Source organism: Pelmatolapia mariae, unplaced genomic scaffold (assembly GCF_036321145.2).
Source record: "Pelmatolapia mariae isolate MD_Pm_ZW unplaced genomic scaffold, Pm_UMD_F_2 NODE_ptg000787l+_length_17738_cov_1, whole genome shotgun sequence".
In the NCBI taxonomy this organism is placed as follows: Eukaryota; Metazoa; Chordata; class Actinopteri; order Cichliformes; family Cichlidae; genus Pelmatolapia; species Pelmatolapia mariae.
Genome location: NW_027052464.1, coordinates 1 through 17,738, shown reverse-complemented (window position 1 = coordinate 17,738; position 17,738 = coordinate 1). Strand labels below are relative to the sequence as shown.

At 44.1% G+C, this 17,738-nt stretch overlaps 2 protein-coding genes across 2 annotated transcripts; one reads left to right on the top strand and one right to left on the bottom strand.

The window, feature by feature from the left end:
* The first annotated feature begins 111 nt into the window (after positions 1-111).
* LOC134623624 (very-long-chain enoyl-CoA reductase-like) lies at positions 112-2,824 on the top strand. Its single transcript, XM_063468667.2, has 6 exons — positions 112-236; positions 400-472; positions 584-627; positions 719-776; positions 1,249-1,337; positions 2,119-2,824. The coding sequence occupies exons 1-6, from the start codon at positions 141-143 to the stop codon at positions 2,290-2,292; spliced, it is 534 nt and encodes a 177-aa protein (XP_063324737.2). The 5' UTR covers positions 112-140; the 3' UTR covers positions 2,293-2,824.
* A 114-nt stretch (positions 2,825-2,938) lies between these two features.
* Positions 2,939-6,895, bottom strand: LOC134623625 (NADH dehydrogenase [ubiquinone] 1 beta subcomplex subunit 7-like). Its single transcript, XM_063468668.1, has 3 exons — positions 6,635-6,895; positions 4,004-4,172; positions 2,939-3,101 (listed from the first exon to the last, which is right to left on the bottom strand). The coding sequence occupies exons 1-3, from the start codon at positions 6,744-6,746 to the stop codon at positions 3,014-3,016; spliced, it is 369 nt and encodes a 122-aa protein (XP_063324738.1). The 5' UTR covers positions 6,747-6,895; the 3' UTR covers positions 2,939-3,013.
* Positions 6,896-17,738: the final 10,843 nt, after the last annotated feature.

Sequence of the window (17,738 nt, the reverse complement as noted above, 5' to 3'; positions counted from 1 at the left end):
ATGGGTTATTGTTGTCACCCTGCCGGGGAGGCAGCAAGGCTTAAAAAATACTAGCAGCCGCCAATATTTTCTAAGTTATTTTTAAAAAAAAAAATGTAATAAGGCTAATCAAGTGCCTATATTTTTCCAGTCTTGCCTGTATGTGTCACTCTTTCCACTACGTTAAGAGACTCCTGGAGACGCTGTTTGTCCATCGCTTCTCTCATGGAACAATGCCGTTACGCAACATCTTCAAGGTGATTTAAAAATGCATATAATTTACATTCATCCATGTTACCTTACCTCATACAAATATATGTGTCTTGAAGATCTGATTTAAATACAGTACAAGATGAAAAGTGTTTCATTTTCTGACTGAAAATGTTGGGCTGACAATGCTTCTGTCACATTCTGTTTTAGAACTGTACCTACTACTGGGGCTTTGCAGCATGGATGGCTTATTACATCAACCACCCGCTATATACACCACCCAGTGAGTATGCATGCAGCTACAATTTCTTACAATCAACGCTCACACGTGCCAGTGTGTCATTGTAACTCTTTTTTTCCCCTTTGCTGATTACATTGATTGCCTCTCTTGCAGTTTATGGGGAGCAACAGATCAGAATTGCCCTCATCATATTCTTGGTAAGAACATTTCTACGCTCAGATTTTTTAAAACACTTTTTTGTTTTGTTTTGATTTAACACGTTAGGAGTGACATGGTTTCTTTTTCCAGTTCTGTCAGATCGGCAACTTCTCCATCCACATTGCTCTTCGGAACCTTCGTCCACCAGGTAAACACACCTGTCAAATCTGTACATCAATATCTCCATACCTTTTCTTCTCTTTCTAGAAATAATATTTGAAGAGTATTACTTTAGAAAAAGTTTGTTCTGAATGTATGATTTTAATATTTCCTAATAGAAAATGACAAAAACTCAAACTACACCTATGACTATGAACAAAAAGTGACTTCCTCAAGATATTGATAAGTTATAATGAAGTATAATATGTGACATTAGACACTGAAATTTTCAGTGTAAAATAAAAACTTCATATAGAAACTTCATATAGAACCCTGTTTTCGTGTGTGTGCGCGCGCGTGCTATTTTCATAGTCCAAATCTGACTGAAAAATAAAATTGTGGTCTCTTTGCAGTCTCAGTAGTTTTAAACAAAACATTATTCTGTCAACAAATAATAAAACTAAAGATGACTGCATGGATTGAAAATATTTTGAATTTTCATTCACCCACCCTAAATCCAGGCTCTAAGACCAGGAAGATTCCTTATCCAACCAAGAACCCCTTCACCTGGATCTTTCTGCTGGTCTCCTGTCCCAACTACACCTATGAGGTAACAGGTTTAATGACTTTGGTGGCTAAAGTTTTCTGTCCACTGTAGTAACAAATGAGTTTTAAGAGGGTCATTGATGCTTTAACCATGCAGCTGAATGTAGTCTCACTTGAATATATAAATTGTAGTGTCTCACTTGTATTGAATTATGTTCAGTTTTTTAAACTATGGGGTGAGCCAGTATAGGTCTGTGCTTTAATTCAACTCGGACCCTTTTGTTGTTAACAGCTTTTTTCCTTCTTCTCAAGGGGGAGCAAGTCTGAAGGGTTCAGAACTGCTGCATTAATCAAAGAGTTTGCTGCCCTCTGGTGGCATTAGTACATCTTTATCACATAACTGGCTTTTCTCCTTGAGAGAACTATACATTGTTCATTTTTGTTCATCGGTCAGGTTATGGACCCAGGACCTTTGATGTCTTACAACAGATTTTTTGGACTTGTACTTGGATTGGTGGAGCTCTGTCTGACAATCTATAGCAGATAATCTAGTGATTGGAATCTGAAGTCTGGAAGTTAGGTCAATTACATTGGTGAAAAAAAAAAATCTGTTCGTCCCACCAGATTTTAATCTGACTGTAAAATAAATCCATTGTGTAGTTACCTCATTAATCTTTAGTGAAAAAAAAGTCATTTCCATCACATGTATATGGATTCATAAAAATCTGAAAACTCAGTGTACAGCTCACTGTTGACAGCCGTCTCTGTAGGAGTGTAGTGACAAAGGAACCAGATAAGGGGAAAAGGAAAGCTTATGTCTCACATCCTTCTCCTTCCTCCTGCAGTTGGGCTCCTGGCTTGGTTTCACCCTCATGACCCAGTGTCTGCCAGTGGCCTTCTTTACTTTGGTGGGCTTCATCCAGATGACGGTTTGGGCAAAGGGGAAGCACCGCAGCTACCTGAAGGAGTTCCGAGACTACCCTCCTCTCCGCTCGCCCATCCTGCCTTTCATCCTGTAGAGGACTAGTCAGCACTGCCTGTTTGTAGGAATCAAACCCTCCCCTTTTCCTTGCTTTAAAATCTACACCGGAACTTGGACTGGGAAAAAGGAGCCTTTTTTTTTTTTTTCCCCCAATGATGTTCAACCTTTGTTTTCCCTTCCTGTAATCTGTCCCCTTTTGTCTTGTGTGAGAATGTAAAACACTAGTATTGCTCTAAATTTTTTTTATTGAAGACAGACAAACCCTGATTGGTAAATTGAGTTTTGATGTATGTTTGCTTTCCCAGAGCAGTTTTCACCTTTAAACTAACCAGTGTATATATGACACCACAGTTCCTTTTTTTTCATCCAGTACTGTTGTTTAGGGGTTGAATTTGCACCTGGTGATATTCAGCATAGTTCTCAGTTTTTATTTCCATAAATCCAAATCTGAAACCGTGACAAAACTTAATTTGTTAATGTCTGATGTAATTTATTAAAAAAGTAAACCAACATGTGGTTGTGTCATTTCAGGTTAATTCATGACATCTACACTACTTGAAAATTACCTTTTAAAACAGTAATGATCAAATAAATCAAAATCATTTTATGGTGAAATGGTTCATCTGAATAGGCTGAGTTGTCTTTTATAACATCAGTTATTTTCAGTAATAAGATGCTGGCTGTAGAGCTTAAACAATATTGTTTAATGTGAACAGTAGCAGGTATATACAAAGAAGTAGAATCAGAGGATGAACTGATTATGCCGCTTGAGCCTGAGCCTCAATTCTCTTCTTCCTCAGCTGGAGCCTCCTCTCCCTCTCGTACTCTTTCATACGCATCACATAGCTGCAGGCAGAAACACACAAGCATCAGGGTGAAGTTTATTGATGAAATCTGGGGTTTTGTGTTGCTTTGATATTCAAAGAAGAAAGCTAGTTGCTCTGTTTATACCGAGCAGGAATTTCTGAGGCTTAAAAATTAAGTGCAAGAAACTTCAGTTTCAAATGTGAATTGATCCTCACAGACTTCCATGTTAAAATCCCCAATGTGCTCCACTTTCTGGTACAGCTAGTTCAAGAACTTTAACATTTTGGTGGGGGTCTCAAGAAATTTAACCTCCTAGGACCTGACATCCACATATGCGGACATCACATTTTGGGTTGTCTAGACCAAAATACTAAATTTTGCTCTACAAGGGCCTGATATCCACTTACGAGGACATTATACTGCCACTGTTATATTGAAACTTAAAGCAAATGTCCTCTTATGTGGATCTCATTTTTGTCAGAAACAAATCAGGTAAAAAAAAAAAAACCCAAACAAATCCGGTCATTCTTTGTTTTTACGTTCATCAGGTCCCAATCAGCCCAAATAGCAAAGAGAAATTAAAAATGCATGCCATGAAAGAGTTCGGCTCTTAGGAGGTTAAAGGAAAGCTAAATGGACCTTATGTTTTTTAGACTCCACATGACCAGATTGTTTTCTTAGACTTCATAATTACTTTAGATATGAATCATGTGTGGCTAAGATTTACTTACATCTGACAGTAATACATGCTTCCTCAATATCAATAGTTTTAAAAAAGTGAATCTACCATAAATAAACATCTACTCATAGGAGCAGACCTCAGTTTTCATTTTATATATATATATATATATATTTTTAAGTTTTATTTTTAAGTGTAATTATTATTTATTGTTTTACATTGCAGCACTAACAGCAATGTCTATAAAACTGTAAGCACTTACTCCTGGTGCTCGCAGTAGTCCCAGTCGTGTCTCTCATGCTTGCAGGCCAAGAAGTTGGGCCAGTTGTCCCTCTTGCACTTCATGAGTTTCAGGAGGTAATGGGCACAGTAGTCCCTCTGCTCCAAAGGCAACTGGGCCAAGTTCATCTGCTCCTGTGTTGCAATCATCTCTGACAAAGGGACACAAATTTTGAATCACTACCAAGTAGAGCTGGGCGATAGAACGATAACGATATGTATTGCGAAATAACTTTTTCTCGATAGGAAAATTAAACTATTGCGATAGACCTCATCTCGCTTGTCCTCTTAAAAAAAAAAAAAAAAAAAAAAAGAACAGCCAATCCAAATTAAGTAGCGCAGAGCTGAACCAATCACAGCCGCAGCGTCATGTCACGTGACTTGTTACGTACAGCACAAGTGCCAAGGCGCACATGTGTATTTGTTTTTGCAGCCGGGCTTCCCGGGTAATGAAGGAAATGAGTTTGCCGACTAGAGAAAAATCAACCGAGAGCGTGAGCGAAGGTTACCGAAGAAAAAACCGATGATGGTTCCAATTCCGGAGAGCTTGTCGAACGGAAGGGCCATAGAAGTTCCGTAGTGTGAAGGTATTTCGGCTATTTCAAGTCTGACAAAAAACAGAGTAGCGCGCACTGTAAATTGTGCTGAAAGCAAGTCTGGAAATACAATAAACCGGTGCATGCTCACTCTCTGACTTAAAGCGCTAATTTGTCATTCGGCTTTTGTCAGACTAAAGTCACTGTTAAAACTGTTTGAAAAGCTAAGTTATACAACAAGGAGAGATTGAGAATTTCCTTTTAGTTCTCAGTTTATTTGATATTGACAAAAGTTAGTCAATTTTGTCTGTTCTTCTGTAAAACAAACTAAAATTTATTTTTAGAATTAATATTTTGTTTCTAAGTGGAATTGACAATTTAGTAGTTTGTTTTGTTTGTTCTATTTTGAAACTTAAACGCTTTAGCGGCTGCCTTTTGTGTAGTTTGCAATATTTGCCTTTATTTATCTGAAACTGAAGTCTCATGTTCCTTAAGTACATCTACCCTGTTGAACTTATTATGGGAAATAAATATTTAAATCAAAACAAGCTGCAGATTATTTCACATTTTACTTGTGAGCAATGGCACATTTAAATCTTACAAATATAGTTATTTGGCTTATATCGTGATATATATCGTTATCGCCTGAAATGAAAAAAACATATCGTGATATGAAAAAAAATCTTATATCGCCCAGCTCTATTACCAAGTAAAACACCCTGATGTGCTAAATAGAATATGATATAGAAGCTTGCAATAAAAAGTAATTGGTCTGACCTTATTCTTAGTCACAATTATGGATAAACACAATATGGCTAAACTAATATCACCAAACATTTTCATGTCTTGATTGAAAATATTGAGAAAGCAGTTAAAGTGCAGTCTGAAAAAACTAAGTGAATCAGAAAAGTAGCTGCTTCTGACACTTTTCAAACCATTGCTTGCACAAAATGGTTTGATTTTCTCAAAGTTTCTGGGGTGATTTAACTTTACAGCCTTTTCAATATCACACAAAAACATGCCAGCTGGGTCGAGGTCAGAACTGTTTTTCAAACAGGAAATTCATTCTTATTCTCTACCCTTTCCCCTCACCCCCCCATCTGGCGATTGGAGACAGAAGTTCCTCCAAGGACCTGGTTCTGCTGGAAGTCTCTTCCTAGTAAAAATGAGTTCTTTTTCCCACCGTCGCTAAGTGTTTGCCAAAAGTGGCCTGCTGGATAATTGGGGTTCTCTTTAATGTACAGATTCTTTACGCTGCATTAAAAAGTTCCTTAAAATGATTGTTGTTGCTATATGAATATGTAACTCTGCTAAATATAGTATGCTGGGAAAAGTCATTTTTTCCGACCAAGGATCTCTCTGTGTATTTTAGATAGCTTTGCCTCATCTCCCCAAAGTAGTATTGAGGAGCTTCCTAGAGGACTTCTGCAATGTTGCACTGGCTTCTGTCACTTTTATTACAGTGGATACATAAATATAGGTTAAGCAAGTCAGAGGTAGGCATTTTGAAGTTGCTTTTGGGACGCCCATTCACCATGAGAATCGAGAATTTCCTCCATTTCTAGACAGGATGTCTAATTGTAGTTTGATTAACACTCAGGTCTTCTGTAAACTGTTGCGAAAGAGATAATGCTCAAACTAAACTCTTGAGAAGAGTAGACTTTATCAGTATAATTTATCAGTACTTTGTTTGTGTACTTTTGTACATGTGACTCCAAGTATCTTGGCAGAGAGGTCCATAGAAAGTTTCTAGCCTAATCTGAACTGTGAGTGATTAAACCAGTTGTGCAATGCAACCATGAAAATACAACTTTTTCTGTGATAGAAACTTAGTTTGATGGCGGAGATAAGAATCCCCTTTATGAGTAATCTGTGCCGAAATCCTGGTACAGCTCATGACAAACTAACAAACCCAGTTAGCTGGTAAGCTAACCAACACATTACCGCAAAGCTAACGTAAGCTAACACTTGACAGGCCAAACTAGCTGCTAATAAATCAATTACAGTCTCAATTAATAAAAATAAATAAATATATAATGCAGCTGTAAAAGAGGCCGAGCTGCTAGCTGCAGACCAACCTCTCTCCTTCCTTTCTGCAAAGCCGAATTGCGGGTCGAACTCGAATTTCTTCGCCGGGTCGGGTTCGGTGTCCGTCTCGGTGACATACCTTCTGACCAGGTGGGCTCCCATGACACCGACTAAACGTACACTGTTGAAATCAACAAATTCTGGTCGCTTTTCTTTGGCGCTAACGAAATCTTTACAGAATTACTCTGCTATCTGCCATTCGGTCACCTCCACAAGCCTCCTGCTACCACTTCCGGCTGTCACCGGAAAAAAACAGCCGAGCCGAGCCAGTCGGGAAACAAGATAAATGAGAAAGGTTCCGCTTGTTACCCCGTCACTGCACTCACATTCACCTTTCTCGTTGTATTTGTAAACTGTTGTTTCTACATATAATTCACTACTACTGATGAGTTTCTCATTTGAATCTCACAACTCATCAAAACAGTTTGTGCTTTTGTCAATCAGAACTGCAGAGTTGTCACTTACCTAAATGCTGTCCAGCATTGCACTGGTGCCTTCAATGAAATCTTTTTGTTTTGTTTTTTAGATATGGATTTCTCTTCGCTTTGGAGACGGTGGCAATGACAATAAGATAAGACGCAGAGCTAAAGATCTTAGATTGCCACTGGGAGTGACCAGGAGGGATGGCTCAGCTTTAGAGACAAAGCTGAAATTGTTTGGACATGTGGAGTTCAGGGTTAGTCTATACATTGAACAAAGGATGTTGAAGATGGAGCTGGCAGGCAGAAAGAAAAGGGGAAGACACCAGAAATTTTTTTTATAGATGTAGTCAAGGAGGACATGCAGGTTGATATGACAGAAGAGGACGCTAGGAATGAAAGTTTTTCTCAGTTTTAGCAATTATATTGCGAAAAGTCCTTTTACACTGTGTAATTGCGAAAAAAGACTTTTTTTGCTTTGGCATATGTAAAAGAGGTTTTTATTATTTTAGTGTCTGTTGCATAGTTGAGTCTGTTATGAGAAAAGCCTTAACTCCATTAATTAAACTATAATTAAAATGTTTTTCTGTTTATTTAAATGTCTCAGTGTAAGTAATTATTATGGAGGACCACAAGAGCCACGCGCATCGAAATAAAAAATTCTGTGCTTAATTTTAATAAACTGATTTTTAAAATGCTTTTCAAGTCTTCATTTCAAAAAACATTTTTGAATTGCACTTTGATAAACTTCATTTCAAAAACCTTTTTCGAATTGCACTTTAATAAACTGCATTTCAAAATCCTTTTTCGAATTGCACTTTAATAAACTGCATTTCAAAATCCAAATGATTTTCACAGAGGTCTTAAAGTACTTAAATCACTGCTGATAGTCTGGTTGTTTATATTTTCACGTTTTTGTGTCTGTAGGGCTGTTTGATGACGATTTGGACTCCTCTGGGAGATGAGGACACACCCACATCTGTTCCATACTGCAGCCATTGATGGTGTTACTGCTCTGAGTCAGCTTTAGGCCATCAGATGCACACACTGGAAAACCAGCACCTGGACTTCATGCAGGAGAGACGGCCTTAGTGATTTAGGTTCATAAGCTAGTTCAAACATTTCTGGCCTCTTATCGCTTAGATTCCTTAATCTTAAAAGTGAATGCATTTAAAGCAGGAACTGCACACCTAGCCATCAGAAGTTTGGCAGCATGAGTACTGTAAAGTTTTGTAGGGCCCTTGTTAAAAATTCCACAAGCACCACACCACATTTGTCATATACAGTTCCATTTTGTACAGTACATTGTTGAAATTATAAACTATATATTCTAGTTATCCACTTGTCAGTAATTTTTGAGTAAATGGATGTCAGTGATAAATCAGTGGTGATTCACCTGCAAATGTTTTTAACAAACTTTGCTTTTTGTAGAATTCATCAGCAGCTGTGAAGAGATGTATTTGAATATCTTCTGGTTCCACTTTTCCTAACCTGGAAACTGAGGATGGCTGATTTCTGACAAGTACACACACCTCAGCGCTTATCATGGGTGTTACATCCTCTGTGCCGCGATTCCAGAGAAAATGAGAGAGCAACGACCACTCATTAAGACCAGCCAGAAATCTGTCCCTTTCTGGCAGCTGTGGAAACTTCCAATAAGAAAGTTTGCATTCTTAGAACAATGCTGGGTCGTGTGTGATGTGTCATCATATGAGGATATTACATTTTGCCTTAATTCTGCTCAATTAAGTGTTTTGATCGTTGATCCAATATGGCAGCTTTGTATTGTGCTGCAAGTTAAAACTCATTGTCCTCATGAGCACAGCATCTAACAACTCTCCTTAAAAAAAGTCGATGGACACAATGGTTTCCAGTGGGAGATACATTCATCACTCATCCGTGACACTGGAGAAGTCACCTGGATGAGTGATAAAACAATTTTCCATGGAAAATCCAGAGGAACTAAACTTTGTTGTTGTTTCTTTGGGCTCAATTTCAGCTCTAGGAGCATCTCTCAGAAGAAAACTGTTTTGCCAATAATCAGATAAAAAGATTGTTGAACCAGGTGGTATTCTCTGGAGTTTAAGACCGAAACTGAACTCAAACAGTGAATTGACATTAGACTGGAATTCATAAGATGAATAGAAATACTGCTGAAGCTGAATGATATATATCTATATATATATATACATAGATATATATATATAGATATATATCTATGTATATATAAAAAAAACACCCAGCACGCCCCTACGGGCGGTTTATCCTTCAAGCTCGGGCCCTCTACCAGAGGCCTGGGAGAGCTTGAGGGTCCTGCGCAGTATCTTAGCTGTTCCCAGGACTGCGCTCTTCTGGACAGAGATCTCCGATGTTGTTCCCGGGATCTGCTGGAGCCACTCGCCTAGCTTGGGAGTCACCGCACCTAGTGCTCCGATTACCACGGGGACCACCGTTACCTTCACCCTCCACATCCTCTCGAGCTCTTCTCTGAGCCCTTGGTATTTCTCCAGCTTCTCGTGTTCCTTCTTCCTGATATTGCTGTCATTCGGAACCGCTACATCGATCACTACGGCCGTCTTCTCCTGTTTGTCTACCACCACCGGTTGGTTAGCCACCACCATTTTGTCCTTCTGTATCTGGAAGTCCCACAGGATCTTAGCTCGGTCATTCTCCATCACCCTTGGGGGCATCTCCCATTTTGACCTCGGGACTTCCAGGTTATACTCGGCACAGATGTTCCTGTACACTATGCCGGCCACTTGGTTATGGCGTTCCATGTATGCCTTGCCTGCTAGCATCTTGCACCCTGCTGTTATGTGCTGGATTGTCTCTGGGGCATCTTTACACAGCCTGCACCTGGGGTCTTGCCTGGTGTGATAGACCCCAGCCTCTATGGATCTTGTACTCAGAGCTTGTTCTTGTGCTGCCATGATTAGTGCCTCTGTGCTGTCTTTCAGTCCAGCTTTGTCCAGCCACTGGTAGGATTTCTGGATATCAGCCACCTCCTCTATCTGCCGGTGGTACATACCGTGCAGGGGCCTGTCCTTCTATGATGGTTCCTCGCCTTCCTCCTCTTTCTTGGGTTTCTGCTGCCTGAGGTATTCACTGAGCATGCTGTCAGTTGGGGCCATCTTCGTGATGTATTCGTGGATGTTTCTTGTCTCATCCTGGACTGTGGTGCTGACACTCACCAGTCCCCGGCCCCCTTCCTTCCGCTTAGCGTACAGCCTCAGGGTGCTGGACTTGGGGTGAAACCCTCCATGAATTGTCAGGAGCTTTCTTGTCTTTATGTCAGTGGCTTCTATCTCCTCCTTTGGCCAGCCTATTACCCCAGCAGGGTACCTGATCACGGGCAGGGCGTAGGTGTTGATGGCCCGGATCTTGTTCTTACCGTTCAGCTGACTCCTCAGGACTTGCCTGACCCTCTGCAGGTACTTGGTGGTTGCAGCTTTCCTAGCGGCCTCTTCATGGTTCCCATTTGTACTCCCTCGGCCAACGCGGATGCAGCCTGTGACACTCTCCACTCAGTGGTCAGCAGACTGCAAACACAATCTCCGAGAGCCCTCCTCATAATATCAGGGGACTTTAATCATGCCTCACTGGACTCCACACTGCCCACCTTCACCCAGTATGTGACCTGCCCAACCAGAGACAATAAAACACTGGACTTACTGTATGCCAATGCTGAAGAGGCATACAGTTCATCACCTCTCCCTCCCCTGGGCAGATCTGATCACAACCTGGTGCACCTTGTCCCTGTGTATGAGCCCTTAGTGCGCAGGGAGCCACCAGCCACCCGCACAGTACAGAGATGGTCGCAGGAGAGCGAGGAGGCTCTTAAGGATTGTTTTGAGTCGACTGTGTGGAAGGTGATCTGTGACGACCACGGAGAGGACATCGACAGCCTTACTACATGTATTACGGACTATATTAATTTCTGTGTGGATAACACCGTACCTACCAGGACTGTACGGTGTTTCTCCAACAACAAACCTTGGATTACCCCGGAAATTAAAGCTGTCCTCAAGCAGAAGAGGAGGGCCTTCAAATCCAAAGACAAAGAGGAGTTGAAAAGGGTGCAGAGAGAGTTGAGGGGACTGATAAGGAATGGGAAGGATAGCTACAGGCAGAAGATGGAGAACCAGCTTCAGCAAAATAACGTTGGTGAAGTCTGGAGAGGCCTCAGAACCATCTCGGGCCACAAACATCAGAACTCTCTGCCTGGGAGGGATGTGAGGTGGGCAAATGAACTGAATCATTTCTTCAACAGATTTGATTCAGCCATGAGGCAGTCTCCAACATCGGCTGCAGACTCAACCACCCCCACTGCTGCTGTTCCACCTCTGACACCTCAGACACTTCACACCTCCTCTATTCACCCTGCTCACTCCTCCCCACCCCCAACAACAGCATCCAATACACAATCAACACAAGGCTCCAGACTGTCTCTCTCAACCACCCAGGTTAGGAGGGAACTGAGGAGGATTAATGGCAAGAAGGCAGCGGGTCCAGATGGCATCAGCTCGAGGGTCGTCAGGTCCTGCGCGGACCAACTGTGTGGTGTGATGGAGCACCTCTTCAACCTGAGCCTGAGGCTGGGAAGAGTCCCACAGCTCTGGAAAACCTCCTGTGTTGTACCAGTGCCAAAGACTTCACGCCCCAAGGACCTCAACAGCTACAGGCCGGTGGCTCTGACATCCCACCTGATGAAGACCCTGGAGCGGCTGGTCCTGGCTCAGCTTCGGCGCCTTGTGAGCTCATCACTGGACCCACTTCAGTTTGCCTACCAGCCTGGCATTGGAGCGGATGATGCCGTCATTCACCTCCTACATCGCTCCCTCGCTCACCTGGAGACCGCTGGGATCACTGTGAGAATCATGTTCTTTGATTTCTCCAGTGCCTTCAACACTATTCTTCCCTCGGTTCTGAAGGACAAGCTGGAGAACTCTGGAGTGGACCATCACCTCACTACCTGGATTTTGGACTACCTCACCGACCGACCACAGTATGTGAGGACTCAGGGCTGTGTGTCGGACAGGGTCGTCTGCAGTACGGGGGCCCCACAGGGGACGGTTCTGGCTCCGTTCCTCTTCACCATCTACACTGCAGACTTCTCCCACAACTCCACCCAGTGCTTCCTGCAGAAGTTCTCTGATGACTCTGCTATAGTCGGCCTCATCACTGATGGGGACGACAAGGAGTACAGAGGACTGACTCAGGACTTTGTGGACTGGTGCCAGCTGAACTACCTCCAGATCAATGCCAGTAAAACCAAGGAGCTGGTGGTAGACTTCCGCAGGCACAAACATCCTCCACTGCAACCACTGAACATCCAAGGTATGGACATTGAGACTGTGGACAGCTACAGGTACCTTGGTGTTCATCTGAACAACAAACTGGACTGGACTCATAACTCAGACGCCCTCTACAGGAAAGGGCAGAGCAGGCTGTACCTGCTGCGGAGACTCAGGTCGTTTGGAGTGGAGGGCCCACTCCTGAAGACCTTCTATGACTCTGTGGTGGCCTCAGCCATCTTTTATGGTGTGGTCTGCTGGGGTGGCAGCATCTCTGCTGGGGACAGGAAGAGACTGAACAGGCTGATCTGAAGGGCCAGCTCTGTTCTAGGATGCCCTCTGGACCCAGTGGAGGTTGTGAGTGACAGGAGAATGGTGGCTAAGCTGTCATCCCTGCTGGACAACATCTCCCACCCCATGCATGAGACTATGACAGCACTGAGCAGCTCCTTCAGTGGGAGACTGCGGCACCCACGGTGTGGGACGGAGAGATTTCGCAGGTCTTTCCTCCCCACTGCTGTCAGACTCCACAACAAAGACTTTAACTGATCATACACACACATCCACAAATGTGCAATAACACAAATGTGCAATAATCTTTCTGGCACCGTTGTATTTTTCACTCTGTTGTATATAGCATTTGTATTCTATTTTTATCCTATTGTATATTTTATTCTATTTTATTCTACTGTATATAGTATTCTATTTTTATTCTATTCTGTACAGTTGTGTACTGTATTTATTCTTATTTTATTTTATTCTAATTGTCCTTCATAACTTTTGCACTGTCCACTTCCTGCTGTGACAAAACAAATTTCCCACGTGTGGGACTAATAAAGGTCATCTTATCTTATCTTATCTTATCTTATCTTATTTGCCTGCGGGATCCCTAGGTACTTGTAACTGTCCTCTATGTCTGCAATGTTGCCTTCTGGTAGTTCAATCCCCTCAGTTCTGACTACCTTCCCTCTCTTTGTTACCATCCGACTACACTTCTCCAGCCCGAACGACATTCCAATGTCATTGCTGTATAGCCTGGTAGTGTGTATCAGTGAATCGATGTCTCGTTCACTCTTGGCATACAGCTTGATGTCATCCATGTACAGGAGGTGGCTGACAACCGCTCCGTTTCGTAGTCGGTATCCGTAGCCAGTCTTGTTAATGATCTCACTAAGGGGGTTCAGGCCTATGCAGAACAGCAGTGGGGACAGAGCATCTCCTTGGTAGATCCCGCACTTGATGGTGACTTGTGCTATGGGCTTGGAGTTGGCCTCTAGTGTTGTACACCACATTCCCATTGAGTTCCTGATGAAGGCTCTTAGGGTCCTGTTGATCTTGTACAATTCTAGGTATTCCAGTATCCAGCTGTGGGGCATTGATTCATAGGCCTTCTTGTAATCAATCCAGGCTGTGCACAGGTTGGTCAGTCTGGTCTTGCAGTCTCGGCTGACTATTCTGTCTACCAGTAGCTGGTGTTTTGCGCCTCTGGTATTCTTGCCAATCCCTTTCTGTGCCCCGCTCATGTATTGACCCATGTGCCTGTTCATCTTAGCCGATATGATGCCTGACAGGAGCTTCCATGTAGTACTGAGGCAGGTTATTGGTCGGTAGTTGGATGGGACCGGTCCCTTCTTGGGGTCCTTGGGGATCAGGACCGTCCGACCTTCGGTTAGCCATTCCGGGTGTCTCTCGTTAACTAGCAGCTGGTTCATTTGTGCTGCCAGACGCTCGTGGAGTGCAGTCAGCTTCTTCAGCCAGTAGGTGTGAACCATGTCGGGCCCTGGTGCTGTCCAACTCTTCTTACTGGAGACCCTTTCTTGGATGTCTGCCACTGTGATGGTTACTGGACCCTGTTCAGGGAGGTCGCTATGGTCTGCCCTCAGATCCACTAGCCACTGAGCATTGCCGTTATGGGTTGCGTCCTTCTCCCATATGCTCTTCCAGTATTGCTCCGTCTCCAGCCTTGGTGGTGCTGTTCTCTTATTGTTCCCTTGCCACTGAGAGTACACCTTTGCTGGTTCTGTGGAGAACAGCTGGTTTATTCTCCTGCCTTCTATCTCTCTGGTGTACCTCCTCAAGCGGCTGGCCAAGGCTGTGAGTCTTTGGTTGGCAGTTTCCAAGGCCTCAGGTATGGACAGCTTGCTGTATTTCTTATGCACCTTCTTTGTCGCGCACGGAGGGGGGTTAGCCAACTAACGGAGTTGCAGAAAGGTGCGACAAAGAAGGTGCACAGGCACATGGGTCAATACATGAGCGGGGCACAGAAAGGGATTGGCAAGAATACCAGAGGCGCAAAACACCAGCTACTGGTAGACAGAACAGTCAGCCGAGACTGCAAGACCAGACTGACCAACCTGTGCACAGCCTGGATTGATTACAAGAAGGCCTATGACTCAATGCCCCACAGCTGGATACTGGAATACCTAGAATTGTACAAGATCAACAGGACCCTAAGAGCCTTCATCAGGAACTCAATGGGAATGTGGTGTACAACACTAGAGGCCAACTCCAAGCCCATAGCACAAGTCACCATCAAGTGCGGGATCTACCAAGGAGATGCTCTGTCCCCACTGCTGTTCTGCATAGGCCTGAACCCCCTCAGTGAGATCATTAACAAGACTGGCTACGGATACCGACTACGAAATGGAGCGGTTGTCAGCCACCTCCTGTACATGGATGACATCAAGCTGTATGCCAAGAGTGAACGAGACATCGATTCACTGATACACACTACCAGGCTATACAGCAATGACATTGGAATGTCGTTCGGGCTGGAGAAGTGTAGTCGGATGGTAACAAAGAGAGGGAAGGTAGTCAGAACTGAGGGGATTGAACTACCAGAAGGCAACATTGCAGACATAGAGGACAGTTACAAGTACCTGGGGATCCCGCAGGCAAATGGGAACCATGAAGAGGCCGCTAGGAAAGCTGCAACCACCAAGTACCTGCAGAGGGTCAGGCAAGTCCTGAGGAGTCAGCTGAACGGTAAGAACAAGATCCGGGCCATCAACACCTACGCCCTGCCCGTGATCAGGTACCCTGCTGGGGTAATAGGCTGGCCAAAGGAGGAGATAGAAGCCACTGACATAAAGACAAGAAAGCTCCTGACAATTCATGGAGGGTTTCACCCCAAGTCCAGCACCCTGAGGCTGTACGCTAAGCGGAAGGAAGGGGGCCGGGGACTGGTGAGTGTCAGCACCACAGTCCAGGATGAGACAAGAAACATCCACGAATACATCACGAAGATGGCCCCAACTGACAGCGTGCTCAGTGAATACCTCAGGCAGCAGAAACCCAAGAAAGAGGAGGAAGGCGAGGAACCATCATGGAAGGACAGGCCCCTGCACGGTATGTACCACCGGCAGATAGAGGAGGTGGCTGATATCCAGAAATCCTACCAGTGGCTGGACAAAGCTGGACTGAAAGACAGCACAGAGGCACTAATCATGGCAGCACAAGAACAAGCTCTGAGTACAAGATCCATAGAGGCTGGGGTCTATCACACCAGGCAAGACCCCAGGTGCAGGCTGTGTAAAGATGCCCCAGAGACAATCCAGCACATAACAGCAGGGTGCAAGATGCTAGCAGGCAAGACATACATGGAACGCCATAACCAAGTGGCCAGCATAGTGTACAGGAACATCTGTGCCGAGTATAACCTGGAAGTCCCGAGGTCAAAATGGGAGATGCCCCCAAGGGTGATGGAGAATGACCGAGCTAAGATCCTGTGGGACTTCCAGATACAGACGGACAAAATGGTGGTGGCTAACCAACCGGACATAGTGGTGGTAGACAAACAGGAGAAGACGGCCGTAGTGATCGATGTAGCGGTTCCGAATGACAGCAATATCAGGAAGAAGGAACACGAGAAGCTGGAGAAATACCAAGGGCTCAGAGAAGAGCTCGAGAGGATGTGGAGGGTGAAGGTAACGGTGGTCCCCGTGGTAATCGGAGCACTAGGTGCGGTGACTCCCAAGCTAGGCGAGTGGCTCCAGCAGATCCCGGGAACAACATCGGAGATCTCTGTCCAGAACAGCGCAGTCCTGGGAACAGCTAAGATACTGCGCAGGACCCTCAAGCTCCCAGGCCTCTGGTAGAGGACCCGAGCTTGAAGGATAAACCGCCCACAGGGGCGAGACGGGTGTTTATATATATATATATGTGTGTGTGTGTGTGTGTGTGTGTGTGATCTTTTTTTCTGCAATTCGCCAGGTCTGTAAAGTTCAGTATGACTGTGGCACATAGGGCTGCCACAAACGATTATTTTGATAGTCGACTAGTCACCGATTATTTTTGCGATTAGTCGACTAATCAGATCATGCATCCATTGGACGTAAAACGTACAGCTTATTGCACCAGCATGCATCTGCTCTTACAGTGGGGCAAAAAAGTATTTAGTCAGCCACCGATTGTGCAAGTGCCCCCACCTAAAATGATGACAGAGGCCAGTAATTTGCACCAGAGGTACACGTCAACTGTGAGAGACAGAATGTGAAAAAAAAATCCATGAATACACATGGTAGGATTTGTAAAGAATTTATCCGTAAATCAGGGTGGCAAATAAGTATTTGGTCGATAACAAAAATACAACTCAATACTTTGTAACATAACCTTTGTTGGCAATAACAGAGGTCAAACGTTTACTGTAGGTCTTTACCAGGTTTGCACACACAGTAGCTGGTATTTTGGCCCATTCCTCCATGCAGATCTTCTCGAGAGCAGTGATCTTTTGGGGCTGTCGCCGAGCAACACGGACTTTCAACTCCCGCCACAGATTTTCTATGGGGTTGAGGTCTGGAGACTGGCTAGGCCACTCCAGGACTTTCAAATGCTTCTTACGGAGCCACTCCTTTGTTGCCCGGGCGGTGTGTTTTGGATCATTGTCATGTTGGAAGACCTAGCCGCGTTTCATCTTCAAAGTTCTCACTGATGGAAGGAGGTTTTGGCTCAAAATCTCACGATACATGGCCCCATTCATTCTGTCCTTAACACGGATCAGTCGTCCTGTCCCCTCGGCAGAAAAACAGCCCCATAGCATGATGTTTCCACCCCCATGCTTCACAGTAGGTATGGTGTTCTTGGGATGCAACTCAGTATTCTTCGTCCTCCAAACACGACGAGTTGAGTTTATACCAAAAAGTTCTACTTTGGTTTCATCTGACCACATGACATTCTCCCAATCCTCTGCTGTATCATCCATGTGCTCTCTGGCAAACTTCAGACGGGCCTGGACATGCACTGGCTTCAGCAGCGGAACACGTCTGGCACTGCGGGATCTGATTCCCTGCCGTTTTAGTGTGTTACTGATGGTGACCTTTGTTACTTTGGTCCCAGCTCTCTGCAGGTCATTCACCAGGTCCCCCCGTGTGGTTCTGGGATCT